Source organism: Manacus candei, unplaced genomic scaffold (genome assembly GCF_025592945.1).
Source record: "Manacus candei isolate 608988 ecotype Guabito, Panama unplaced genomic scaffold, ASM2559294v1 h1tg000131l, whole genome shotgun sequence".
NCBI lineage: Eukaryota > Metazoa > Chordata > Aves > Passeriformes > Pipridae > Manacus > Manacus candei.
This window is the reverse complement of record NW_026138179.1, coordinates 1,652,013-1,679,086: the sequence shown is the minus strand read 5'-3', so window position 1 is coordinate 1,679,086 and position 27,074 is coordinate 1,652,013. Positions and strand designations below refer to the sequence as shown.

At 59.9% G+C, this 27,074-nt stretch overlaps 1 protein-coding gene and 2 long non-coding RNA genes across 22 annotated transcripts; 2 read left to right on the top strand and 1 right to left on the bottom strand.

Moving 5' to 3' along the window:
- LOC127462548 (uncharacterized) lies at positions 1–10,278 on the bottom strand. 17 transcript variants are annotated; one of them, XR_007900482.1, is made up of 6 exons: positions 9,732–10,278; positions 7,457–7,671; positions 5,743–5,868; positions 3,675–4,840; positions 1,961–2,086; positions 1–1,058 (listed from the first exon to the last, which is right to left on the bottom strand). XR_007900482.1 is itself a non-coding variant. In XM_051771210.1 (5 exons), exons 2-5 carry the CDS (start codon positions 7,508–7,510, stop codon positions 207–209), a joined length of 1,158 nt encoding a protein of 385 aa, XP_051627170.1. In that variant the 5' UTR covers positions 7,511–7,671; positions 9,732–10,278; the 3' UTR covers positions 1–206. The 17 variants fall into 17 exon arrangements, 14 of the variants coding, with proteins under 14 accessions (XP_051627170.1, XP_051627169.1, XP_051627168.1 ...); XR_007900483.1 differs by lacking the exon at positions 5,743–5,868; XM_051771210.1 differs by lacking the exon at positions 3,675–4,840.
- LOC127462551 (uncharacterized) lies at positions 2,136–8,449 on the top strand. Of its 4 annotated transcripts, none has more exons than XR_007900487.1 (3): positions 2,136–2,656; positions 7,207–7,368; positions 8,399–8,449. It is a non-coding gene; the product is annotated as an uncharacterized LOC127462551 (long non-coding RNA). The 4 variants fall into 4 exon arrangements; XR_007900489.1 differs by lacking the exon at positions 7,207–7,368 and adding an exon at positions 5,494–5,655; XR_007900488.1 differs by lacking the exon at positions 7,207–7,368 and adding an exon at positions 4,454–4,615.
- Positions 10,279–12,600: 2,322 nt separating the features above from the next.
- On the top strand, positions 12,601–15,451 carry LOC127462550 (uncharacterized). The gene is made up of 3 exons (XR_007900485.1): positions 12,601–12,681; positions 13,918–14,064; positions 15,304–15,451. It is a non-coding gene; the product is annotated as an uncharacterized LOC127462550 (long non-coding RNA).
- The last annotated feature ends 11,623 nt before the right edge of the window (positions 15,452–27,074 follow it).

Sequence of the window (27,074 nt, the reverse complement as noted above, 5' to 3'; positions counted from 1 at the left end):
GGGATGGGACTGGGGACACTGGAGAGGGACTGGGGGCACTGGGGGGATTTGGGCTGGGAGTGGGGACACTGGGGTGGGACTGAGATTTTCGGGGGGCGGGGGGGGGACTGGGAGCACTGGGATGGGACAGGGGTCATTGGGGAGGGACTGGGGGCACTGGGATAGGAGTGAGATGCACTGGGGAGGGCACAGGGATGGGACTGAGGTCACTGGGGAGGGAACTGGAATGGGACTGGGAGCACTGGGAAAGGGACTGCAGGGACTGGGATAGGACTGGGAAGGGACTGCCAGGGGAATGTGACAGGACTGGGGAGGGGACTGGAGAGCGTGCCTGGGATGGGCCTGAGAATCTCTGGGGAGGGACTGGGAGCACTGGGATTGTACTGCTGCCACTGGGATGGAATGCAGTTGCACTGGGGAGGGACTGGGAATGACTTAGGTGGGCCTGGGAATGACTTAGGAGGGCCTGGGATGGGACTAGGCAAACTGGGGAAGGACTGGGTTGCACTGCGAGAGCACACTTGGGAGGGCAAGGAGGTGGTGGGTTGCACTGGGGGAAGTGGGGAGAGACTGGGGGGATGAGAGTGGGGGCACTGGGGTGGGACTGGGAGCACAGGTGACACTGGGCTAGGACTGGGGGAACTGGGGGGGGAGCAGGGAGGGACTGCGAGGGGGCTGGGAAGGGACCTGGGATGGTACTGGGATGGGAATGGGATGCATGGGAGAAAGGAGCGGAATGCACTGGGGAGGGACTGGGAGCAACGGGAAAGCCACTGCAGGGACTGGCATTGGACTGGGGAGGGACTGCAAGGGGACTGTGGCAGGACTGGGGAGTGGGCCTGGGATGGGCCTGGGATGCACAGGGGAAAAGACCCGGGATGCCCTGGGGAGGGACTGAGGTCACGGGAGGGCTGGGGATGGGTCAGGGGCACTGGGGAGGGAACTGGGATGGGACTTGGATGTTCTAGGGAGGGAGCGGGATGCATCGGGGAAAAGGACTGGCATGCACTGGGAGGGACTGCGGGCAGTGGGGAGGGCTGGGGATGGGACTGGGGACACTGGAGAGGGACTGGGGGCACTGGGGGGATTTGGGCTGGGAGTGGGGACACTGGGGTGGGACTGAGATTTTCGGGGGGCGGGGGGGGGACTGGGAGCACTGGGATGGGACAGGGGTCATTGGGGAGGGACTGGGGGCACTGGGATAGGAGTGAGATGCACTGGGGAGGGCACAGGGATGGGACTGAGGTCACTGGGGAGGGAACTGGAATGGGACTGGGAGCACTGGGAAAGGGACTGCAGGGACTGGGATAGGACTGGGAAGGGACTGCCAGGGGAATGTGACAGGACTGGGGAGGGGACTGGAGAGCGTGCCTGGGATGGGCCTGAGAATCTCTGGGGAGGGACTGGGAGCACTGGGATTGTACTGCTGCCACTGGGATGGAATGCAGTTGCACTGGGGAGGGACTGGGAATGACTTAGGTGGGCCTGGGAATGACTTAGGAGGGCCTGGGATGGGACTAGGCAAACTGGGGAAGGACTGGGTTGCACTGCGAGAGCACACTTGGGAGGGCAAGGAGGTGGTGGGTTGCACTGGGGGAAGTGGGGAGAGACTGGGGGGATGAGAGTGGGGGCACTGGGGTGGGACTGGGAGCACAGGTGACACTGGGCTAGGACTGGGGGAACTGGGGGGGGAGCAGGGAGGGACTGCGAGGGGGCTGGGAAGGGACCTGGGATGGTACTGGGATGGGAATGGGATGCATGGGAGAAAGGAGCGGAATGCACTGGGGAGGGACTGGGAGCAACGGGAAAGCCACTGCAGGGACTGGCATTGGACTGGGGAGGGACTGCAAGGGGACTGTGGCAGGACTGGGGAGTGGGCCTGGGATGGGCCTGGGATGCACAGGGGAAAAGACCCAGGATGCCCTGGGGAGGGACTGAGGTCACGGGAGGGCTGGGGCACTGGGGAGGGAACTGGGATGGGACTTGGATGTTCTAGGGAGGGAGCGGGATGCATCGGGGAAAAGGACTGGCATGCACTGGGAGGGACTGCGGGCAGTGGGGAGGGCTGGGGATGGGACTGGGGACACTGGAGAGGAATTGGGGGGATTTGGGCTGGGAGTGGGGATACTGGGGTGGGATTGAGTTTTTTGGGGGGCGGGGGGGTACTGGGAGCACTGGGATGGGACTGGGGGTCATTGGGGAGGGACTGGGGGCACTGGGATAGGAGTGAGATGCACTGGGGAGGGACTGGGCCGGGACTGAGGGCACTGGAGAGGTCCTGGGGGCACTTGGGGGAACTGGGCTGGGACTGGGATTCTCTGGGGAGGGACTGGAGGCACTGGGACAGGACTGAGGGGCAATTGGGAGGCACTAGGACACACTGGGGCACCACTGGGATGGGACTGGGATCACCGGGGAGGGAATTGGGATGGGACTGGGGGCAGTGGGAAGGGACTGGGTTGGGACTGGACGAACTGGGGATGGACTGGGTTGCACTGCAGGAGGACACTTGGGAAGGAATGGTTGTGCTGGCTTGCACTGAGAGAAGTGGGAAGGGACTGGGATGAGAGTGGGGGCACTGGGGTGGGACTGGGAGCACTGGTGGCACTGGGCTAGGACTGGGGGAACTGGGGAGGGAGCAGGGAGGGACTGCGAAGTGACTGGGATGGGAATGGGATGCACAGGGAAAAGTAGCACAACGCACTGGGGAGGGACTGGGATGGGACTGGAGACACTTCAAGGGAGTTGGATGCCCTGGGTGCGACTAGGGGCACTGGAGCGGGACTGGGGGTAGTAGGGAGGGACTGGGATGGGACTGAGGGCACTGGAGATGCTCCCAGTCCAACCCGAGTGCCCCCATCCTCATCCCAGTCCCTTCCCACTTCTTTCAGTGCAAGCCAGCGCACCCATTCCTTCCCAAGTGTCTTCCTGCAGTGCAACCCAGTCCTTCCCCAGTTCGCCCAGTCCCATCCCAGTCCCATCCCACTGCCCCCAGTCCCATTCCAATTCCCTCCCTGGTGATCCCAGTCCTATCCCAGTGGTGGCCCAGTGTGTCGTAGTGCCTCTCCAGTGCCTCTCAGTCCTATCCCAGTGCCTCCAGTCCCTCCCCAGAGAATCCCAGTCGCAGTCCAGTTCCCCCAAGTGCCCCCAGGGCCTCTCCAGTGCCCTCAGTTGTACTGGGAAGGGACTCGGGAGAGCCTGGGAATGACTTAGGAGGGCCTGGGATGGGACTAGGCAAACTGGGGAAGGACTGGGTTGCACTGCGAGAGCACACTTGGGAGGGCAAGGAGGTGGTGGGTTGCACTGGGGGAAGTGGGGAGAGACTGGGGGGATGAGAGTGGGGGCACTGGGGTGGGACTGGGAGCACAGGTGACACTGGGCTAGGACTGGGGGAACTGGGGGGGGAGCAGGGAGGGACTGCGAGGGGGCTGGGAAGGGACCTGGGATGGTACTGGGATGGGAATGGGATGCATGGGAGAAAGGAGCGGAATGCACTGGGGAGGGACTGGGAGCAACGGGAAAGCCACTGCAGGGACTGGCATTGGACTGGGGAGGGACTGCAAGGGGACTGTGGCAGGACTGGGGAGTGGGCCTGGGATGCACAGGGGAAAAGACCCGGGATGCCCTGGGGAGGGACTGAGGTCACGAGAGGGCTGGGGATGGGTCAGGGGCACTGGGGAGGGAACTGGGATGGGACTTGGATGTTCTAGGGAGGGAGCGGGATGCATCGGGGAAAAGGACTGGCATGCACTGGGAGGGACTGCGGGCAGTGGGGAGGGCTGGGGATGGGACTGGGGACACTGGAGAGGGACTGGGGGCACTGGGGGGATTTGGGCTGGGAGTGGGGACACTGGGGTGGGACTGAGATTTTCGGGGGGCGGGGGGGGGACTGGGAGCACTGGGATGGGACAGGGGTCATTGGGGAGGGACTGGGGGCACTGGGATAGGAGTGAGATGCACTGGGGAGGGCACAGGGATGGGACTGAGGTCACTGGGGAGGGAACTGGAATGGGACTGGGAGCACTGGGAAAGGGACTGCAGGGACTGGGATAGGACTGGGAAGGGACTGCCAGGGGAATGTGACAGGACTGGGGAGGGGACTGGAGAGCGTGCCTGGGATGGGCCTGAGAATCTCTGGGGAGGGACTGGGAGCACTGGGATTGTACTGCTGCCACTGGGATGGAATGCAGTTGCACTGGGGAGGGACTGGGAATGACTTAGGTGGGCCTGGGAATGACTTAGGAGGGCCTGGGATGGGACTAGGCAAACTGGGGAAGGACTGGGTTGCACTGCGAGAGCACACTTGGGAGGGCAAGGAGGTGGTGGGTTGCACTGGGGGAAGTGGGGAGAGACTGGGGGGATGAGAGTGGGGGCACTGGGGTGGGACTGGGAGCACAGGTGACACTGGGCTAGGACTGGGGGAACTGGGGGGGGAGCAGGGAGGGACTGCGAGGGGGCTGGGAAGGGACCTGGGATGGTACTGGGATGGGAATGGGATGCATGGGAGAAAGGAGCGGAATGCACTGGGGAGGGACTGGGAGCAACGGGAAAGCCACTGCAGGGACTGGCATTGGACTGGGGAGGGACTGCAAGGGGACTGTGGCAGGACTGGGGAGTGGGCCTGGGATGGGCCTGGGATGCACAGGGGAAAAGACCCGGGATGCCCTGGGGAGGGACTGAGGTCACGGGAGGGCTGGGGATGGGTCAGGGGCACTGGGGAGGGAACTGGGATGGGACTTGGATGTTCTAGGGAGGGAGCGGGATGCATCGGGGAAAAGGACTGGCATGCACTGGGAGGGACTGCGGGCAGTGGGGAGGGCTGGGGATGGGACTGGGGACACTGGAGAGGGACTGGGGGCACTGGGGGGATTTGGGCTGGGAGTGGGGACACTGGGGTGGGACTGAGATTTTCGGGGGGCGGGGGGGGGACTGGGAGCACTGGGATGGGACAGGGGTCATTGGGGAGGGACTGGGGGCACTGGGATAGGAGTGAGATGCACTGGGGAGGGCACAGGGATGGGACTGAGGTCACTGGGGAGGGAACTGGAATGGGACTGGGAGCACTGGGAAAGGGACTGCAGGGACTGGGATAGGACTGGGAAGGGACTGCCAGGGGAATGTGACAGGACTGGGGAGGGGACTGGAGAGCGTGCCTGGGATGGGCCTGAGAATCTCTGGGGAGGGACTGGGAGCACTGGGATTGTACTGCTGCCACTGGGATGGAATGCAGTTGCACTGGGGAGGGACTGGGAATGACTTAGGTGGGCCTGGGAATGACTTAGGAGGGCCTGGGATGGGACTAGGCAAACTGGGGAAGGACTGGGTTGCACTGCGAGAGCACACTTGGGAGGGCAAGGAGGTGGTGGGTTGCACTGGGGGAAGTGGGGAGAGACTGGGGGGATGAGAGTGGGGGCACTGGGGTGGGACTGGGAGCACAGGTGACACTGGGCTAGGACTGGGGGAACTGGGGGGGGAGCAGGGAGGGACTGCGAGGGGGCTGGGAAGGGACCTGGGATGGTACTGGGATGGGAATGGGATGCATGGGAGAAAGGAGCGGAATGCACTGGGGAGGGACTGGGAGCAACGGGAAAGCCACTGCAGGGACTGGCATTGGACTGGGGAGGGACTGCAAGGGGACTGTGGCAGGACTGGGGAGTGGGCCTGGGATGGGCCTGGGATGCACAGGGGAAAAGACCCAGGATGCCCTGGGGAGGGACTGAGGTCACGGGAGGGCTGGGGCACTGGGGAGGGAACTGGGATGGGACTTGGATGTTCTAGGGAGGGAGCGGGATGCATCGGGGAAAAGGACTGGCATGCACTGGGAGGGACTGCGGGCAGTGGGGAGGGCTGGGGATGGGACTGGGGACACTGGAGAGGAATTGGGGGGATTTGGGCTGGGAGTGGGGATACTGGGGTGGGATTGAGTTTTTTGGGGGGCGGGGGGGTACTGGGAGCACTGGGATGGGACTGGGGGTCATTGGGGAGGGACTGGGGGCACTGGGATAGGAGTGAGATGCACTGGGGAGGGACTGGGCCGGGACTGAGGGCACTGGAGAGGTCCTGGGGGCACTTGGGGGAACTGGGCTGGGACTGGGATTCTCTGGGGAGGGACTGGAGGCACTGGGACAGGACTGAGGGGCAATTGGGAGGCACTAGGACACACTGGGGCACCACTGGGATGGGACTGGGATCACCGGGGAGGGAATTGGGATGGGACTGGGGGCAGTGGGAAGGGACTGGGTTGGGACTGGACGAACTGGGGATGGACTGGGTTGCACTGCAGGAGGACACTTGGGAAGGAATGGTTGTGCTGGCTTGCACTGAGAGAAGTGGGAAGGGACTGGGATGAGAGTGGGGGCACTGGGGTGGGACTGGGAGCACTGGTGGCACTGGGCTAGGACTGGGGGAACTGGGGAGGGAGCAGGGAGGGACTGCGAAGTGACTGGGATGGGAATGGGATGCACAGGGAAAAGTAGCACAACGCACTGGGGAGGGACTGGGATGGGACTGGAGACACTTCAAGGGAGTTGGATGCCCTGGGTGCGACTAGGGGCACTGGAGCGGGACTGGGGGTAGTAGGGAGGGACTGGGATGGGACTGAGGGCACTGGAGATGCTCCCAGTCCAACCCGAGTGCCCCCATCCTCATCCCAGTCCCTTCCCACTTCTTTCAGTGCAAGCCAGCGCACCCATTCCTTCCCAAGTGTCTTCCTGCAGTGCAACCCAGTCCTTCCCCAGTTCGCCCAGTCCCATCCCAGTCCCATCCCACTGCCCCCAGTCCCATTCCAATTCCCTCCCTGGTGATCCCAGTCCTATCCCAGTGGTGGCCCAGTGTGTCGTAGTGCCTCTCCAGTGCCTCTCAGTCCTATCCCAGTGCCTCCAGTCCCTCCCCAGAGAATCCCAGTCGCAGTCCAGTTCCCCCAAGTGCCCCCAGGGCCTCTCCAGTGCCCTCAGTTGTACTGGGAAGGGACTCGGGAGAGCCTGGGAATGACTTAGGAGGGCCTGGGATGGGACTAGGCAAACTGGGGAAGGACTGGGTTGCACTGCGAGAGCACACTTGGGAGGGCAAGGAGGTGGTGGGTTGCACTGGGGGAAGTGGGGAGAGACTGGGGGGATGAGAGTGGGGGCACTGGGGTGGGACTGGGAGCACAGGTGACACTGGGCTAGGACTGGGGGAACTGGGGGGGGAGCAGGGAGGGACTGCGAGGGGGCTGGGAAGGGACCTGGGATGGTACTGGGATGGGAATGGGATGCATGGGAGAAAGGAGCGGAATGCACTGGGGAGGGACTGGGAGCAACGGGAAAGCCACTGCAGGGACTGGCATTGGACTGGGGAGGGACTGCAAGGGGACTGTGGCAGGACTGGGGAGTGGGCCTGGGATGCACAGGGGAAAAGACCCGGGATGCCCTGGGGAGGGACTGAGGTCACGAGAGGGCTGGGGATGGGTCAGGGGCACTGGGGAGGGAACTGGGATGGGACTTGGATGTTCTAGGGAGGGAGCGGGATGCATCGGGGAAAAGGACTGGCATGCACTGGGAGGGACTGCGGGCAGTGGGGAGGGCTGGGGATGGGACTGGGGACACTGGAGAGGGACTGGGGGCACTGGGGGGATTTGGGCTGGGAGTGGGGACACTGGGGTGGGACTGAGATTTTCGGGGGGCGGGGGGGGGACTGGGAGCACTGGGATGGGACAGGGGTCATTGGGGAGGGACTGGGGGCACTGGGATAGGAGTGAGATGCACTGGGGAGGGCACAGGGATGGGACTGAGGTCACTGGGGAGGGAACTGGAATGGGACTGGGAGCACTGGGAAAGGGACTGCAGGGACTGGGATAGGACTGGGAAGGGACTGCCAGGGGAATGTGACAGGACTGGGGAGGGGACTGGAGAGCGTGCCTGGGATGGGCCTGAGAATCTCTGGGGAGGGACTGGGAGCACTGGGATTGTACTGCTGCCACTGGGATGGAATGCAGTTGCACTGGGGAGGGACTGGGAATGACTTAGGTGGGCCTGGGAATGACTTAGGAGGGCCTGGGATGGGACTAGGCAAACTGGGGAAGGACTGGGTTGCACTGCGAGAGCACACTTGGGAGGGCAAGGAGGTGGTGGGTTGCACTGGGGGAAGTGGGGAGAGACTGGGGGGATGAGAGTGGGGGCACTGGGGTGGGACTGGGAGCACAGGTGACACTGGGCTAGGACTGGGGGAACTGGGGGGGGAGCAGGGAGGGACTGCGAGGGGGCTGGGAAGGGACCTGGGATGGTACTGGGATGGGAATGGGATGCATGGGAGAAAGGAGCGGAATGCACTGGGGAGGGACTGGGAGCAACGGGAAAGCCACTGCAGGGACTGGCATTGGACTGGGGAGGGACTGCAAGGGGACTGTGGCAGGACTGGGGAGTGGGCCTGGGATGGGCCTGGGATGCACAGGGGAAAAGACCCGGGATGCCCTGAGGTCACGGGAGGGCTGGGGATGGGTCAGGGGCACTGGGGAGGGAACTGGGATGGGACTTGGATGTTCTAGGGAGGGAGCGGGATGCATCGGGGAAAAGGACTGGCATGCACTGGGAGGGACTGCGGGCAGTGGGGAGGGCTGGGGATGGGACTGGGGACACTGGAGAGGGACTGGGGGCACTGGGGGGATTTGGGCTGGGAGTGGGGACACTGGGGTGGGACTGAGATTTTCGGGGGGCGGGGGGGGGACTGGGAGCACTGGGATGGGACAGGGGTCATTGGGGAGGGACTGGGGGCACTGGGATAGGAGTGAGATGCACTGGGGAGGGCACAGGGATGGGACTGAGGTCACTGGGGAGGGAACTGGAATGGGACTGGGAGCACTGGGAAAGGGACTGCAGGGACTGGGATAGGACTGGGAAGGGACTGCCAGGGGAATGTGACAGGACTGGGGAGGGGACTGGAGAGCGTGCCTGGGATGGGCCTGAGAATCTCTGGGGAGGGACTGGGAGCACTGGGATTGTACTGCTGCCACTGGGATGGAATGCAGTTGTACTGGGGAGGGACTGGGAATGACTTTGGTGGGCCTGGGAATGACTTAGGAGGGCCTGGGATGGGACTAGGCAAACTGGGGAAGGACTGGGTTGCACTGCGAGAGCACACTTGGGAGGGCAAGGAGGTGGTGGGTTGCACTGGGGGAAGTGGGGAGAGACTGGGGGGATGAGAGAGGGGGCACTGGGGTTGGACTGAGAGCGCTGGTGGCACTGGGCTAGGACTGGGAGAACTGGGGGGGGAGCAGGGAGGGACTGCGAGGGGGCTGGGAAGGGACCTGGGATGGTACTGGGATGGGAATGGGATGCATGGGAGAAAGGAGCGGAATGCACTGGGGAGGGACTGGGAGCAACGGGAAAGCCACTGCAGGGACTGGCATTGGACTGGGGAGGGACTGCAAGGGGACTGTGGCAGGACTGGGGAGTGGGCCTGGGATTGGCCTGGGATGCACAGGGGAAAAGACCCGGGATGCCCTGGGGAGGGACTGAGGTCACGGGAGGGCTGGGGATGGGTCAGGGGCACTGGGGAGAGAACTGGGATGGGACTGGGATGTTCTAGGGAGGGAGTGGGATGCATCGGGGAAAAGGACTGGCATGCACTGGGAGGGACTGCAGGCAGTGGGGAGGGCTGGGGATTGGACTGGGGACACTGGAGAGGAATTGGGGGGATTTGGGCTGGGAGTGGGGATACTGGGGTGGGATTGAGTTTTTTGGGGGGCGGGGGGGTACTGGGAGCACTGGGATGGGACTGGGGGTCATTGGGGAGGGACTGGGGGCACTGGGATAGGAGTGAGATGCACTGGGGAGGGACTGGGCCGGGACTGAGGGCACTGGAGAGGTCCTGGGGGCACTTGGGGGAACTGGGCTGGGACTGGGATTCTCTGGGGAGGGACTGGAGGCACTGGGACAGGACTGAGGGGCAATTGGGAGGCACTAGGACACACTGGGGCACCACTGGGATGGGACTGGGATCACCGGGGAGGGAATTGGGATGGGACTGGGGGCAGTGGGAAGGGACTGGGTTGGGACTGGACGAACTGGGGATGGACTGGGTTGCACTGCAGGAGGACACTTGGGAAGGAATGGTTGTGCTGGCTTGCACTGAGAGAAGTGGGAAGGGACTGGGATGAGAGTGGGGGCACTGGGGTGGGACTGGGAGCACTGGTGGCACTGGGCTAGGACTGGGGGAACTGGGGAGGGAGCAGGGAGGGACTGTGAAGTGACTGGGATGGGAATGGGATGCACAGGGAAAAGTAGCACAACGCACTGGGGAGGGACTGGGATGGGACTGGAGACACTTCAAGGGAGTTGGATGCCCTGGGTGCGACTAGGGGCACTGGAGCGGGACTGGGGGTAGTAGGGAGGGACTGGGATGGGACTGAGGGCACTGGAGATGCTCCCAGTCCAACCCGAGTGCCCCCATCCTCATCCCAGTCCCTTCCCACTTCTTTCAGTGCAAGCCAGCGCACCCATTCCTTCCCAAGTGTCTTCCTGCAGTGCAACCCAGTCCTTCCCCAGTTCGCCCAGTCCCATCCCAGTCCCATCCCACTGCCCCCAGTCCCATTCCAATTCCCTCCCTGGTGATCCCAGTCCTATCCCAGTGGTGGCCCAGTGTGTCGTAGTGCCTCTCCAGTGCCTCTCAGTCCTATCCCAGTGCCTCCAGTCCCTCCCCAGAGAATCCCAGTCGCAGTCCAGTTCCCCCAAGTGCCCCCAGGGCCTCTCCAGTGCCCTCAGTTGTACTGGGAAGGGACTCGGGAGGGCCTGGGAATGACTTAGGAGGGCCTGGGATGGGACTAGGCAAACTGGGGAAGGACTGGGTTGCACTGCGAGAGCACACTTGGGAGGGCAAGGAGGTGGTGGGTTGCACTGGGGGAAGTGGGGAGAGACTGGGGGGATGAGAGTGGGGGCACTGGGGTGGGACTGGGAGTACAGGGGACACTGGGCTAGGACTGGGGGAATTGGGGGGGGGAGCAGGGAGGGACTGCGAGGGGGCTGGGAAGGGACCTGGGATGGTACTGGGATGGGAATGGGATGCATGGGAGAAAGGAACGGAATGCACTGGGGAGGGACTGGGAGCAACGGGAAAGCCACTGCAGGGACTGGCATTGGACTGGAGAGGGACTGCAAGGGGACTGTGGCAGGACTGGGGAGGGGACTGGGGAGAGGGCCTGGGATGCACAGGGGAAAAGACCCGGGATGCCCTGGGGAGGGACTGAGGTCACGAGAGGGCTGGGGATGGGTCAGGGGCACTGGGGAGGGAACTGGGATGGGACTTGGATGGGACTGAGAGTACTGGGATGGGGCACAGAAGTACTGCGGATTTGATTGGAAGCACTGGGGAGGGACTAGGAATCATTTAGGAGGGACTGGGATGGGACTGGGGAGGGACTGGGGGCACTGATGATGGCTCTTGAATGCGCTTGGGAAGGACTAGGACCACTGGGATGCAGTGGGGAAGGACTGGAGGCACTGGTTGGGACTGGGCTGCACTGGGGGCACTTGGGAGCAAGTTGGATCACTGGGGAGGGAACTGGGATGGGACTGAAGGCACTGGGGAGGCACTGCAATGGGGTTGAGGCAACTTGGGAAGGACTGGGAGCACTGGGGAGTTTCTGGAGGGAACTGCGCAGGGAGCTTGGTTGGACTGAGGGTACTGGGGATGGACTGGGAGGGACTGGGGTGCAGTGGGAGCAATTGGGAAGGAGTGGAGGCACTGGGGAAGGAACAGGAAGGGGACTGACTGCACTGGGATGGGGTTTGGGGCACTTGGGAGAAACTGGGAGGGACTCAGGAGGGACTGGGGACAGTGGGGAGGGACTGGGGACAGTGGGAAGGGACTGGAAAGGTGAAATTGAAACAGACTCACCTGAGTCATGGTCTAAGAAGTCCTGCTACAGCTCCTGAGCCCGAACAATAGCCGAGGGGCCTCAGCCCAAACTCTGGCCCCTCCTTCCCCTCATTGTTAACACCTGGGCCTTCTCCATAGAACAGCTGATTCTACCCAGTACTCCCAGTTCCCTCCAATGGCTTGCAATAGAATTACTAGACTCCCCAGAGTGCACAAAAATAAAATCCCAATCTCACACTAATTTCTACTCAAAACCAACAGTCCCTGACCAAAACATCCAGTCCATATTCCAGCCCCCAACTCTATCCCATCCCCTTAGTGATTTCAGCTCGAGACCCACAAGCTTTATTGCACTGCCAGCTCTGCTCTCTCACTAACAGCTCTGTATCTTGGCATCGCCGCCATGGGAAGCTGCTCCAGGTTCTCCTGCAGGATCTTCATCTTGGTTCCAGCTCTGAGACTTTCCAGCTCCAACCTCACACTCCCAATCCCAGTCCCCCGATTACTCCTCCATCCCCACAAACCCTAGCCCAATTCAAAACTCACAAACCCAGCACTAGACTGATTTAAGCTCTCCTCACCCAGTCCATGTTCCTGCCCATCAATCACTAGTCCACAGCCGCACAGGTTTTTAAGCAACGGTGCCAGTCCCTATCTGAGATCCACACACTCTCCCAGCTCCAGAGGTGCAATCCTAGCACTATACTGACTTCAGACCCAGCCTCCCAGTCCGCATTCCCAATTTACAATCCCAATTCCAACCACACAGGGATTTCAGCGACGGTGCCACAGGCCCTATCTCACAGTGATTGCTCTGATTACTGCCCAAGTGTTACAGTCCCAAGCCCAGAACCCAGCCCTATCCCAGCCCCTCAGTGATTTCAGCTCGAGACCCACAAGCTTTATTGCACTGCCAGCTCTGCTCTCTCAGCAGTAGCTCTGCATTTTGCCAGCGCCGCCACGGGAAGCTGCTCCAGGTTCTCACTGCAGGATCTCCATCTTGGCTCCAGCTCTGCCACTTTCCTGCCCCACCCTCACACTCCCAATCCCAGTCCCCCAGGTGCTCCTCCAGCCCCAAAATTCCTATCCCAATTCCAAAATCACAAGCCCAGCCCTAGACTGATTTCAGCTCTACCTGCCCAGTCTACATTCCCAATTTACAATCCCATTTCCAGCTGCATAGAGATTTCAGTGACGGTGCCACAGGCCCTATCTCCGCCCCACACTGATTCCTGAACAAGTGTTACAGTCCCAAGCCCAGAACCCAGCCCTACCCCAGTCCCTCAGTGATTTCAGCTCGAGACCCACAAGCTTTATTGCACTGCCAGCTCTGCTCTCTCAGCAGTAGCTCTGCATCTTGCCAGCGCCGCCACGGGAAGCTGCTCCAGGTTCTCACTGCAGGATCTTCAGCTTGGCTCCAGCTCTGCAACTTTCCAGCTCCACCCTCACCTTCCCAATCCCAGTCCCCCAGGTGCTCCTCCAGCCCCACAAACCCGATCCCAATTTCAAAATCACAACCCCAGCTCTGTACTAACTTCAGCTCTACCCACCCAATCCATGTTCCCGCCCATTAATCCCTATTCCACAGCCACTCAGAGATTTCAGCGACGGTGCCACAGGCCCTATCTCCGCCCCACACTGATTCCTGACCAAGTGTTACAGTCCCAAGCCCAGAACCCAGCCCTACCCCAGTCCCTCAGTGATTTCAGCTTGAGACCCACAAGCTTTATTGCACTGCCAGCTCTGCTCTCTCAGCAGTAGCTCTGCATCTTGCCAGCGCCGCCACGGGAAGCTGCTCCAGGTTCTCACTGCAGGATCTTCAGCTTGGCTCCAGCTCTGCAACTTTCCAGCTCCACCCTCACCTTCCCAATCCCAGTCCCCCAGGTGCTCCTCCAGCCCCAAAATTCCTATCCCAATTCCAAAGACACAAGCCCAGCACTAGACTGATTTCAGCTCTACCCACCCAATCCATGTTCCCGCCCATTAATCCTTATTCCACAGTCACACAGCCATTTCAGCGACGGTGCCAAAGGGTCTATCACCACCCCACACTGATTCCTGAACAAGTGTTACAGTCCCAAGCCCAGAACCCAGCCCTACCCCAGTCCCTCAGTGATTTCAGCTCGAGACCCACAAGCTTTATTGCACTGCCAGCTCTGCTCTCTCAGCAGTAGCTCTGCATCTTGCCAGCGCCGCCACGGGAAGCTGCTCCAGGTTCTCACTGCAGGATCTCCATCTTGGCTCCAGCTCTGCAACTTTCCAGCTCCACCCTCACCTTCCCAATCCCAGTCCCCCAGGTGCTCCTCCAGCCCCAAAATTCCTATCCCAATTCCAAAGACACAAGCCCAGCACTAGACTGATTTCAGCTCTACCCACCCAATCCACATTCCCGCTCATTAATCCCTATTCCACAGCCACTCAGAGATTTCAGCGACGGTGCCACAGGCCCTATCTCCGCCCCACACTGATTCCTGACCAAGTGTTACAGTCCCAAGCCCAGAACCCAGCCCTACCCCAGTCCCTCAGTGATTTCAGCTCGAGACCCACAAGCTTTATTGCACTGCCAGCTCTGCTCTCTCAGCAGTAGCTCTGCATCTTGCCAGCGCCGCCACGGGAAGCTGCTCCAGGTTCTCACTGCAGGATCTTCAGCTTGGCTCCAGCTCTGCAACTTTCCAGCTCCACCCTCACCTTCCCAATCCCAGTCCCCCAGGTGCTCCTCCAGCCCCAAAATTCCTATCCCAATTCCAAAGACACAAGCCCAGCACTAGACTGATTTCAGCTCTACCCACCCAATCCATGTTCCCGCCCATTAATCCTTATTCCACAGCCACACAGCCATTTCAGCGACGGTGCCAAAGGGTCTATCACCACCCCACACTGATTCCTCACCAAGTGTTACAGTCCCAAGCCCAGAACCCAGCCCTACCCCAGTCCCTCAGTGATTTCAGCTCGAGACCCACAAGCTTTATTGCACTGCCAGCTCTGCTCTCTCAGCAGTAGCTCTGCATCTTGCCAGCGCCGCCACGGGAAGCTGCTCCAGGTTCTCACTGCAGGATCTTCAGCTTGGCTCCAGCTCTGCAACTTTCCAGCTCCACCCTCACCTTCCCAATCCCAGTCCCCCAGGTGCTCCTCCAGCCCCAAAATTCCTATCCCAATTCCAAAGACACAAGCCCAGCACTAGACTGATTTCAGCTCTACCCACCCAATCCATGTTCCCGCCCATTAATCCTTATTCCACAGTCACACAGCCATTTCAGCGACGGTGCCAAAGGGTCTATCACCACCCAACACTGATTCCTGACCAAGTGTTACAGTCCCAAGCCCAGAACCCAGCCCTACCCCAGTCCCTCAGTGATTTCAGCTCGAGACCCACAAGCTTTATTGCACTGCCAGCTCTGCTCTCTCAGCAGTAGCTCTGCATCTTGCCAGCGCCGCCACAGGAAGCTGCTCCAGGTTCTCACTGCAGGATCTTCAGCTTGGCTCCAGCTCTGCAACTTTCCAGCTCCACCCTCACCTTCCCAATCCCAGTCCCCCAGGTGCTCCTCCAGCCCCACAAACCCGATCCCAATTTCAAAATCACAACCCCAGCTCTGTACTAACTTCAGCTCTACCCACCCAATCCATGTTCCCGCCCATTAATCCCTATTCCACAGCCACTCAGAGATTTCAGCGACGGTGCCACAGGCCCTATCTCCGCCCCACACTGATTCCTGACCAAGTGTTACAGTCCCAAGCCCAGAACCCAGCCCTACCCCAGTCCCTCAGTGATTTCAGCTCGAGACCCACAAGCTTTATTGCACTGCCAGCTCTGCTCTCTCAGCAGTAGCTCTGCATCTTGCCAGCGCCGCCACGGGAAGCTGCTCCAGGTTCTCACTGCAGGATCTTCAGCTTGGCTCCAGCTCTGCAACTTTCCAGCTCCACCCTCACCTTCCCAATCCCAGTCCCCCAGGTGCTCCTCCAGCCCCACAAACCCGATCCCAATTTCAAAATCACAACCCCAGCTCTGTACTAACTTCAGCTCTACCCACCCAATCCATGTTCCCGCCCATTAATCCCTATTCCACAGCCACTCAGAGATTTCAGCGACGGTGCCACAGGCCCTATCTCCGCCCCACACTGATTCCTGACCAAGTGTTACAGTCCCAAGCCCAGAACCCAGCCCTACCCCAGTCCCTCAGTGATTTCAGCTCGAGACCCACAAGCTTTATTGCACTGCCAGCTCTGCTCTCTCAGCAGTAGCTCTGCATCTTGCCAGCGCCGCCACGGGAAGCTGCTCCAGGTTCTCACTGCAGGATCTTCAGCTTGGCTCCAGCTCTGCAACTTTCCAGCTCCACCCTCACCTTCCCAATCCCAGTCCCCCAGGTGCTCCTCCAGCCCCAAAATTCCTATCCCAATTCCAAAGACACAAGCCCAGCACTAGACTGATTTCAGCTCTACCCACCCAATCCATGTTCCCGCCCATTAATCCTTATTCCACAGCCACACAGCCATTTCAGCGACGGTGCCAAAGGGTCTATCACCACCCCACACTGATTCCTCACCAAGTGTTACAGTCCCAAGCCCAGAACCCAGCCCTACCCCAGTCCCTCAGTGATTTCAGCTCGAGACCCACAAGCTTTATTGCACTGCCAGCTCTGCTCTCTCAGCAGTAGCTCTGCATCTTGCCAGCGCCGCCACGGGAAGCTGCTCCAGGTTCTCACTGCAGGATCTTCAGCTTGGCTCCAGCTCTGCAACTTTCCAGCTCCACCCTCACATTCCCAATCCCAGTCCCCCAGGTGCTCCTCCAGCCCCACAAACCCGATCCCAATTTCAAAATCACAACCCCAGCTCTGTACTAACTTCAGCTCTACCCACCCAATCCATGTTCCCGCCCATTAATCCCTATTCCACAGCCACTCAGAGATTTCAGCGACGGTGCCACAGGCCCTATGTCCGCCCCATACTGATTCCTGACCAAGTGTTACAGTCCCAAGCCCAGAACCCAGCCCTACCCCAGTCCCTCAGTGATTTCAGCTCGAGACCCACAAGCTTTATTGCACTGCCAGCTCTGCTCTCTCAGCAGTAGCTCTGCATCTTGCCAGCGCCGCCACGGGAAGCTGCTCCAGGTTCTCACTGCAGGATCTTCAGCTTGGCTCCAGCTCTGCAACTTTCCAGCTCCACCCTCACCTTCCCAATCCCAGTCCCCCAGGTGCTCCTCCAGCCCCACAAACCTGATCCCAATTCCAAAGACACAAGCCCAGCACTAGACTGATTTCAGCTCTACCCACCCAATCCATGTTCCCGCCCATTAATCCTTATTCCACAGTCACACAGCCATTTCAGCGACGGTGCCAAAGGGTCTATCACCACCCCACACTGATTCCTGAACAAGTGTTACAGTCCCAAGCCCAGAACCCAGCCCTACCCCAGTCCCTCAGTGATTTCAGCTCGAGACCCACAAGCTTTATTGCACTGCCAGCTCTGCTCTCTCAGCAGTAGCTCTGCATCTTGCCAGCGCCGCCACGGGAAGCTGCTCCAGGTTCTCACTGCAGGATCTTCAGCTTGGCTCCAGCTCTGCAACTTTCCAGCTCCACCCTCACCTTCCCAATCCCAGTCCCCCAGGTGCTCCTCCAGCCCCAAAATTCCTATCCCAATTCCAAAGACACAAGCCCAGCACTAGACTGATTTCAGCTCTACCCACCCAATCCATGTTCCCGCCCATTAATCCTTATTCCACAGTCACACAGCCATTTCAGCGACGGTGCCAAAGGGTCTATCACCACCCCACACTGATTCCTCACCAAGTGTTACAGTCCCAAGCCCAGAACCCAGCCCTACCCCAGTCCCTCAGTGATTTCAGCTCGAGACCCACAAGCTTTATTGCACTGCCAGCTCTGCTCTCTCAGCAGTAGCTCTGCATCTTGCCAGCGCCGCCACGGGAAGCTGCTCCAGGTTCTCACTGCAGGATCTTCAGCTTGGCTCCAGCTCTGCAACTTTCCAGCTCCACCCTCACCTTCCCAATCCCAGTCCCCCAGGTGCTCCTCCAGCCCCACAAACCCGATCCCAATTTCAAAATCACAACCCCAGCTCTGTACTAACTTCAGCTCTACCCACCCAATCCATGTTCCCGCCCATTAATCCCTATTCCACAGCCACTCAGAGATTTCAGCGACGGTGCCACAGGCCCTATGTCCGCCCCATACTGATTCCTGACCAAGTGTTACAGTCCCAAGCCCAGAACCCAGCCCTACCCCAGTCCCTCAGTGATTTCAGCTCGAGACCCACAAGCTTTATTGCACTGCCAGCTCTGCTCTCTCAGCAGTAGCTCTGCATCTTGCCAGCGCCGCCACGGGAAGCTGCTCCAGGTTCTCACTGCAGGATCTTCAGCTTGGCTCCAGCTCTGCAACTTTCCAGCTCCACCCTCACCTTCCCAATCCCAGTCCCCCAGGTGCTCCTCCAGCCCCAAAATTCCTATCCCAATTCCAAAGACACAAGCCCAGCACTAGACTGATTTCAGCTCTACCCACCCAATCCATGTTCCCGCCCATTAATCCTTATTCCACAGTCACACAGCCATTTCAGCGACGGTGCCAAAGGGTCTATCACCACCCCACACTGATTCCTGACCAAGTGTTACAGTCCCAAGCCCAGAACCCAGCCCTACCCCAGTCCCTCAGTGATTTCAGCTCGAGACCCACAAGCTTTATTGCACTGCCAGCTCTGCTCTCTCAGCAGTAGCTCTGCATCTTGCCAGCGCCGCCACGGGAAGCTGCTCCAGGTTCTCACTGCAGGATCTTCAGCTTGGCTCCAGCTCTGCAACTTTCCAGCTCCACCCTCACCTTCCCAATCCCAGTCCCCCAGGTGCTCCTCCAGCCCCACAAACCCGATCCCAATTTCAAAATCACAACCCCAGCTCTGTACTAACTTCAGCTCTACCCACCCAATCCATGTTCCCGCCCATTAATCCCTATTCCACAGCCACTCAGAGATTTCAGCGACGGTGCCACAGGCCCTATCTCCGCCCCACACTGATTCCTGACCAAGTGTTACAGTCCCAAGCCCAGAACCCAGCCCTACCCCAATCCCTCAGTGATTTCAGCTCGAGACCCACAAGCTTTATTGCACTGCCAGCTCTGCTCTCTCAGCAGTAGCTCTGCATCTTGCCAGCGCCGCCACGGGAAGCTGCTCCAGGTTCTCACTGCAGGATCTTCAGCTTGGCTCCAGCTCTGCAACTTTCCAGCTCCACCCTCACCTTCCCAATCCCAGTCCCCCAGGTGCTCCTCCAGCCCCAAAATTCCTATCCCAATTCCAAAGACACAAGCCCAGCACTAGACTGATTTCAGCTCTACCCACCCAATCCACATTCCCGCTCATTAATCCCTATTCCACAGCCACTCAGAGATTTCAGCGACGGTGCCACAGGCCCTATCTCCGCCCCACACTGATTCCTGACCAAGTGTTACAGTCCCAAGCCCAGAACCCAGCCCTACCCCAGTCCCTCAGTGATTTCAGCTCGAGACCCACAAGCTTTATTGCACTGCCAGCTCTGCTCTCTCAGCAGTAGCTCTGCATCTTGCCAGCGCCGCCACGGGAAGCTGCTCCAGGTTCTCACTGCAGGATCTTCAGCTTGGCTCCAGCTCTGCAACTTTCCAGCTCCACCCTCACCTTCCCAATCCCAGTCCCCCAGGTGCTCCTCCAGCCCCAAAATTCCTATCCCAATTCCAAAGACACAAGCCCAGCACTAGACTGATTTCAGCTCTACCCACCCAATCCATGTTCCCGCCCATTAATCCTTATTCCACAGCCACACAGCCATTTCAGCGACGGTGCCAAAGGGTCTATCACCACCCCACACTGATTCCTCACCAAGTGTTACAGTCCCAAGCCCAGAACCCAGCCCTACCCCAGTCCCTCAGTGATTTCAGCTCGAGACCCACAAGCTTTATTGCACTGCCAGCTCTGCTCTCTCAGCAGTAGCTCTGCATCTTGCCAGCGCCGCCACGGGAAGCTGCTCCAGGTTCTCACTGCAGGATCTTCAGCTTGGCTCCAGCTCTGCAACTTTCCAGCTCCACCCTCACCTTCCCAATCCCAGTCCCCCAGGTGCTCCTCCAGCCCCACAAACCCGATCCCAATTTCAAAATCACAACCCCAGCTCTGTACTAACTTCAGCTCTACCCACCCAATCCATGTTCCCGCCCATTAATCCCTATTCCACAGCCACTCAGAGATTTCAGCGACGGTGCCACAGGCCCTATCTCCGCCCCACACTGATTCCTGACCAAGTGTTACAGTCCCAAGCCCAGAACCCAGCCCTACCCCAGTCCCTCAGTGATTTCAGCTCGAGACCCACAAGCTTTATTGCACTGCCAGCTCTGCTCTCTCAGCAGTAGCTCTGCATCTTGCCAGCGCCGCCACGGGAAGCTGCTCCAGGTTCTCACTGCAGGATCTTCAGCTTGGCTCCAGCTCTGTGACTTTCCAGCTCCACCCTCACATTCCCAATCTCAGTCCCCCAGGTGCTCCTCCAGCCCCAAAATTCCTATTCCAATTCCAAAGACACAAGCCAACCACTAGACTAATTTCAGCTCTACCCACCAATCCATGTTCCCCCCCGTTAATCCCTCTTCCACAGCCACACAGCCATTTCAGTGACGGTGCCACAGGCCCTATCTCACAGTGATTGCTCTGATTACTGCCCCAAGTTTTACCGTCCCAAGCCCAGAACCCAGCCCTACCCCAGTCCCTCAGTGATTTCAGCTCGAGACCCACAAGCTTTATTGCACTGCCAGCTCTGCTCTCTCAGCAGTAGCTCTGCATCTTGCCAGCGCCGCCACGGGAAGCTGCTCCAGGTTCTCACTGCAGGATCTTCAGCTTGGCTCCAGCTCTTCGACTTTCCAGCTCCACCCTCACACTCCCAATCCCAGTCCCCCAGGTGCTCCTGCAGCCCCACACACCCGATCCCAACTGCAAAGTCCAGATCCCTGCCCTAGACTGATTTCAGCTCTTCCCCCCCAGTCCATGTTCCCGCCCATCAAACCCTATTCCACAGACACACAGATGTTTCAGCGACGGTGCCAGTCCCTGTCTCAATCCTACAGTGGTTTCTGCTGCAGTGCCACAGTCCCTTTCTGAGCACCACTCTCCCTATCCCATACCCAGACCCACAACCTTTATTTCTCTGCCAGCTCTGCTGTCAGCTCCCGGTAAAGCTGCTGCATGTTCCAATCCTAGCATCTTCCTTTTTTTAAAGGTCTGAGTTTTCCACCCCAGCTCTCAAGCCCACATTGCAGGCCAGGCCTGACTATTTTTATCCCAGCTCCATCCCTGCAGTACTTTTGCCAGGCCCATGCTCCCTAATCCAGCCCCACTCTTGTTCTGCCCACAGTCCTACCGTCTTTATGTCTTCACCAGCTCTGCTGCCTGAGCTCCAGGTTCTCAGCTCTCTGCTGCCTCTGCCTCAGCTTTCTGCTGCCTCTGCCTAAATTTGCTCCTGGGTATCTCTGCAGCCCGGGGCTGTTGACAAGGTCACAAATCAGTCTTGGTCGTTCACTTAAATATCTCTAAGAGCTATCCCACCCATCCCAAGGGGAACAGTAACAAAACAATAAAATAAACAATCAAGTAGTCAAAGATGAAAATAAAAGTAAAATAAAATTATAATAGAATGAAACATCTTTTATTACTTTTCTTTGTAACAATACTTTCAATACCAGCCCCACTGAGAGGCTGCATCCTAGTCCTTCTGGTTCGGGGGAGCACCCCTGAGCATGGGCTGCTCCCCCACTGAGCACTGACCAAAGCTGGCCGGCACAGCTGCCCGGGACACCACCTGCCCAACGCCCTGCCTCGGCAGCTGTGGGGGACCGACCCCGGCTCCCCCTGGATCGGCAGCCGAGGGGGTGCTGCCCCATGGCTCCCCCCCGCTCCCTGGAGCGGCAGCCGCGAGGGTCCCACCCCGGCTCACCGCCGCTCCTCGGCCCAGCGGCCGCGCCGATCCCGGGCCGCTCCCGCCGCTCCAGCGCCGCCCCAGCCCCGCCGCCGAACTGCCCCCAGCACCCCCCGCCCACGCCTTTTATAGCCCGCGGCCCGCACAGCCCCGCCCCCCTCGTGCCAGCCCAGCCAATCCCAGCGCCCGGCAGTGTCCGGCCCCGCCAATCGCCGCCTGCCCGTTCCCGCCCTGCCCGTCCCCAAGAACCCCGCTGTCCCCTCAGGCCCCGCTCCCAGGGGCCGCTCCGCTTCCGCCCGCTGCCCGCGTCCCTCCCCTTCTCCCGGGAGAACTACGGGACGGAACGGGACCGCGGACCTCCCGCCCGCCTTTCCAACAGCGCCTGCGGGTGCCGCGGCAGCGCAGGCGCGGCTCCGCCGGATCCCGAAGCAAAGGCGCCGAGAGCGGCGCCTGAGGGGAACGCGGGGGCCGAGGTGGAGAGGGGTGCGGCTCCGCGCCGCGGCCGAGCGGGCAGAGCTTGCTCGACCGCGGCCCCATTGAAAGGGCCGCCGCCGCTCCCGCCCCCTCCCCGCCTCCCGGAAGAACTCCCAGACGGGACGTGAGCGCGGAGCTGTGCCACCCGCCCTCCCTGGTCCCAACAGGGCCTGTCGGGGGCTGCGGCAGCGCAGGCGCGGCTCCGGAAGCAAAGGCGCCGGCACCTACAGCGCCTGAGGGGAACGTGGGGCATAGGGGCGGCGCCGCAACGCGGCTGAGCGGGCACAGCTTAGGGGACCGCAGCCCCATTGAAAGGGCGGGCTACGATTGGACGGAGCGGAGAAAAGCGGGCTGGGAGTGGCGGGCCGGGATCGGACCTGCACGTCGGGAGCCACAACCTCCCGGAGAGAGCGGCCCCTGTGCCCAAGACAGGCCACGTGCCTGGAGCGGCAGCCGCGGGAGTCCCGCCCCAGCTCACCGCCGATCTCGCCCCGGCTCCCACAGCTCCGCCGCCGCTTCCACCTCCGCCGCCGAACTGGCCCCGCAGCCCCCCCTCCCCCGCTATTTATAGACCGCGGCCCGCATAGCCCCGCCCCCCCGTGCCAGCCCCGCCAATCCCCGCCCGCCCGTTCCCGAGAACCCCGCTGGCCCCGCAGGCCCCGCTCCCGGAGCCCCTCCCGCCCCCTCCCCGCCTCCCTCCCCTTCTCCTGGGAGAGCTCCCGGACGGGACGTGACCGCGGAGCTCCCACCGCCTTTCCGTGGTCCCAGCAGCGCCTGAGGGGAATGGGGGGACGGTGCCACGCGGAGGGGCCGCGCCGCGGCTGAGCGGGCAGAGCTTGCGGGACCGCTGCCGGATTGAAAAGGCGGGCTGTGATTGGACGGCGCCGAGAAAGGCGGGCCGGGATTGGCGGGCCAGACGCTGCCTCGGGCCCGCATTGGCGGGGTTTGGAGCCCGCGGGGCCGCGGCCGCGGGTGGCGGGAGGTGCTCGGAAGGAGGGACGAGGGCCGTGTCGGAGGGGCCCTTTCCGCGGGTCCGTGGCCGTCCCGGATCCCGCCCCCGGGACCCCGTCCCCTGCCCCGCCCCGTGGTCGGGCTGCACCCCCGGGGTCCCGGCCCCAAGGCACCTGCAGAGCCCTTCGGGGAGCCCCCCACCGGCACACGGGGCGGTTCCGGGTCGCGAAGGCGGACTGTGCGGCATGGGGGACCGGGGAGCAGCGGCGACGTGGTGGGCCGGGAGTCGGCGGCGGGGAGCTGGGAGGACGCAGAGCGGCAGTGCGCCTCTGACCGCCTCTCCCCACGCAGCAGTTCTGCTTCTACGGGGACTTAGACTGCCCCGACTGGGTGCTGGCTGAGATCTGACCGAATCTGACACAAGGGTTTGGCAGCACATAGGCGATAACCCCGCAATTGGCTACTCACCGTCCCCTAAGCTGAGAAGTTCTCGGGCCACTGGCTCTGACCCAAGTCAGAGGCTGCTGCCATCACCGTGTGCCATACCTGGGTGAGTGAGAAAAAAAGTTACGTGGTGTTTCTGAAAGTAAGGGAGACTCCAGCACCTCCTCACTACCTCCCTGCCTCAACCTTAATGCTCCTCCTTTGCCAAAGGCAGGCCGGATGGCACCTGCAACCAGAAAAGGTCAAGCCTTAATTGATGAGCCTCGTAGTACTAGGAGACTACTGACAAGTACAGCTGAAGACCATCAAACGTAATTGGCAGGTGGCTCCAGCCCTCTGAGGCTGCACACATTCTCTGCAAAGTAAAAAAACCAAAGGCAAATGTACATACTGAGATACTGCCTGAAAGGATGGCTTTCCTGTGGGAGCTCCTACCTACCTCTCCTCCACAGTGACCTCTTACCAGCAGGGGCCCTGAAGCACTGGACTCTCTGTTAGAAGGTGGTAGAACCGCTGGAAATCACAAGAAACAAAGCATGTGCACAGATTCACCACAACACCTGTAAAAGACCATCTAGTTCTGTCCTGGAGTCAATGCTCGCCTTGCTCACCGGTACTCACTCGGATCACCTCCCCTCCGGTGCCTAGAGCCTCCTGGGGCCAGGGCTCTGCATCTGAAAACAAAGAAAAACCAAACCAGAACAAGAAAATCCTTAACACATCAAGTAAAGGTGGAGCCAAAAGCTACATCTTTGTGCTGACATCAGGTGATGACCCACCTTCTTGCTCTGCTCCTCTGGCCTCTTTTCTGTTCAACTCTGCTTTACACCCTGTCCTTCTGACACGGTAAAGAAACCCTAACCAAAGTCACCCAGATAGATGGAGAAAGCTGAGTCTCCCTTCTCTTTAGGCAAACCACCCAGAGTTGCTGCCTGCAGCCAAAGACTGCAGCTGTAATTGCACAGAATATCTGGGTGAATGAGAGGAAAACTTAAGTGGCACATCTGAAAAGTCAGTGGATGCCTTCACAGACATTTAGGGGGCTTTTCCCAGACACTGCTTTCCACCCATACTACCTTCAAAACACCCCTGGCAATTCCTAAGCTGACACCCAAGCCCTCACTCCATCTCTGGGCTGTAACCCCCCACTGACTACTTGCAAATCTGGGTGTCTGTAGTCATCTTCAACACAGAGCAGCTTCACCTTGGGACCAGATAACACTTGTGAAAAAATGCCAAGCTGCAGTTGAGATGATCAGGAGATCCCAAAAGATGCAAGGCTCCTAAGGAAAAGAAAAAATGATAACAAATTACAAAAGCATCTTACCAACACAGGACACAAAATTATTAAATTTAAAAACCCTGCATTTGAGTGTAATCCTCTTCATTGCCATATACAGCTCTGCTTCTTTGGATGCCAAAGATGATGTTTCAATAAAGCAGGAACAGCTTGAGAAATCCCATTCAATGAAAGAAAGGGAGAATTCTTTTCCCATTGAAGCCCGGCTGCTGAATAACCTCCTCGAGCAAAGGCTGGGGTTAATATACCCCGGCCGTGCCCACCTCCCTTCCAATGAGGCCCCGGGGAAAGGGAGGAGCCCAATCCCAGAAGATATAAAGGCTCTGGGAGCAGCAGCACCCGGTTGGCATCTCTGACTTAAAATCAGGATGGGTAAAGAGCCTGGCAGAGAAAAGGACTCTTAACGAGAACAGGTATTATAGTTGGTATTGGATTTAGTGTTCGAATTTGCATTTGGGATTGTAATTTGTAAGAAAATGAGAGCCATTCCCCCCAGAATGAAAGCCTATGGCTTTTGGGTGTCAGGTGCAGGTGGGAAAACTTTCTATATGCGTGGAAAGGGTTTTGTTAGCTTGCCGGAGCCCTGCGCTGAAATTGCACCTGACTCACAAAGGCTAGAGCCTTTCTTTCCTGGGGGAAAGGGGGCCCAGGAACGAAACAGCAGGTCTAACTCCCAAAATTAACATGGATGAAGTCCTCTCCTTGCACAGCTCCCCCCGCTCGCAGAGGGCAGGAATCCCCGGTGCTAAAGGTCCCCCACAGTGCCCGGGGGGTGTGTCCGGAGCCCCCCGGAGTCCCTCAGAGCCCCCCTCCCGGCCCGGGACACACGGGCTGTGCTCCTGCCCTTCATGGCAGACGCGCCTCCCTGCCTGGAGAAGCCTCGCCCTCCGCCAGGGGATGGCTGCGCGGCTGAAGCGCTGTGTGGGGCGGCGGCGCGGGCTGGAGCGGCGGGGGTTGGAGCGGCGCGGCGCGGGCTGGGGCAGCGCGGCGTGGTTGCGTCCTGCCTGCGGAAGCTGTGGGACAAGGGCGATCCTGGCGGTACCGGAACGAGGCGCGGGGGGGCCTGGAGGGAGCCCCGGGGATGCCGGACCCTCCCGCGGTGTTGGGCTGAGCTCCCGGGGTTCCCAGAGCGCTTCGCGACGGGGGATGTGGAGTGAGGCAGTAACAAGAATCAGGGAAGTGCTTCCACGGACCCGCGCCCGGTTCGGTGGCTATGCCGAGGTTTGAACCGGGAAACAGCCGCTCTTTTGATGCACTGAGGAAGGACTGGGATGCGGACCCGGCTGGGAGCGGCACTGCAGCCGCGCGCCCCCCACTCACCGAGGGGCCGAGGCGCCGCGGGGACAACGCCGATTTCTCTGGAGCCGCGGCCTCGAGTCCCGCCACCAGTAAAAACTTCTATTTGACATTTTATTTTATCTTATTTTTCTTCCTTGTTTTTTACACTTTTTATTTCTTTTTTATTTTATTTCCACGCAAACCCTTCTGGGATATACCGGGCAGCGCAAAAGCTTCTGGGATGCACCGAGGCGGCGCCAGGGCTGCCGGGATCTATTTATTTCTTTTATTTTGCTGTTATTCCTTGCCCTCTCGGTGCCTCCGGCCCCCGTCGTCCGCGGAGCTCCCCTGCTCCAATTTTTGGAGTCTCCCACCCACTTTTTGGAGTCCTCCCCTCCCATTTTAAGGGTTTGGGACATGGGGAGGGAGTAAACGGGGGCACCAAAACGGGGGTTTTTTTCTCTTTTATTTCAATTTTAATTTCATTTCTTTTTTAGTTTTCTTGGGTTTGATTTTCTTCTTTTTTTATTTTTTTTTTCATTTTATTTTGTTTTATATTTTATTTTTTCGCCAGAAATCTTGAGGGGGTACAAGCTTGTGTGTGTTTAATAGTCTACAGGTGCAGAGTTCGACCTGGCTGTTATTTGTGGACTCTGGAGTCTTTCCTCAGGCCACCCAGCTGCTTTGCAGTCTGAGCTGGCACCTCCACTGTGCAGGACTTGTGCCATTTAGGCGAGCACCAGCATATCCCGCCCACCTTCCCCCTCTCACCTCTCACAGAGGTGCCAACATGGGACCATGGCACGACAGAGAGGCTGTTCCTATGTAATTCACCATTGCACACAGACCAGAAAA

Excerpts from the sequence above, each read along its gene's own strand:
- LOC127462548 (XM_051771208.1), bottom strand. The coding sequence starts at position 8,539 with ATGCATCCCGCTCCCTCCCTAGAACATCCAAGTCCCATCCCAGTTCCC. Across the intron at positions 2,087-3,674 it reads CCATCCCAGTTCCCTCCCCA|TGTCCCCAGTCCCATCCCCA; the intron begins GTGCCCCTGACC and ends ATTCCTCTCCAG. Across the intron at positions 1,059-1,960 it reads CCATCCCAGTTCCCTCCCCA|TGTCCCCAGTCCCATCCCCA; the intron begins GTGCCCCAGCCC and ends GTCCCTCTCCAG.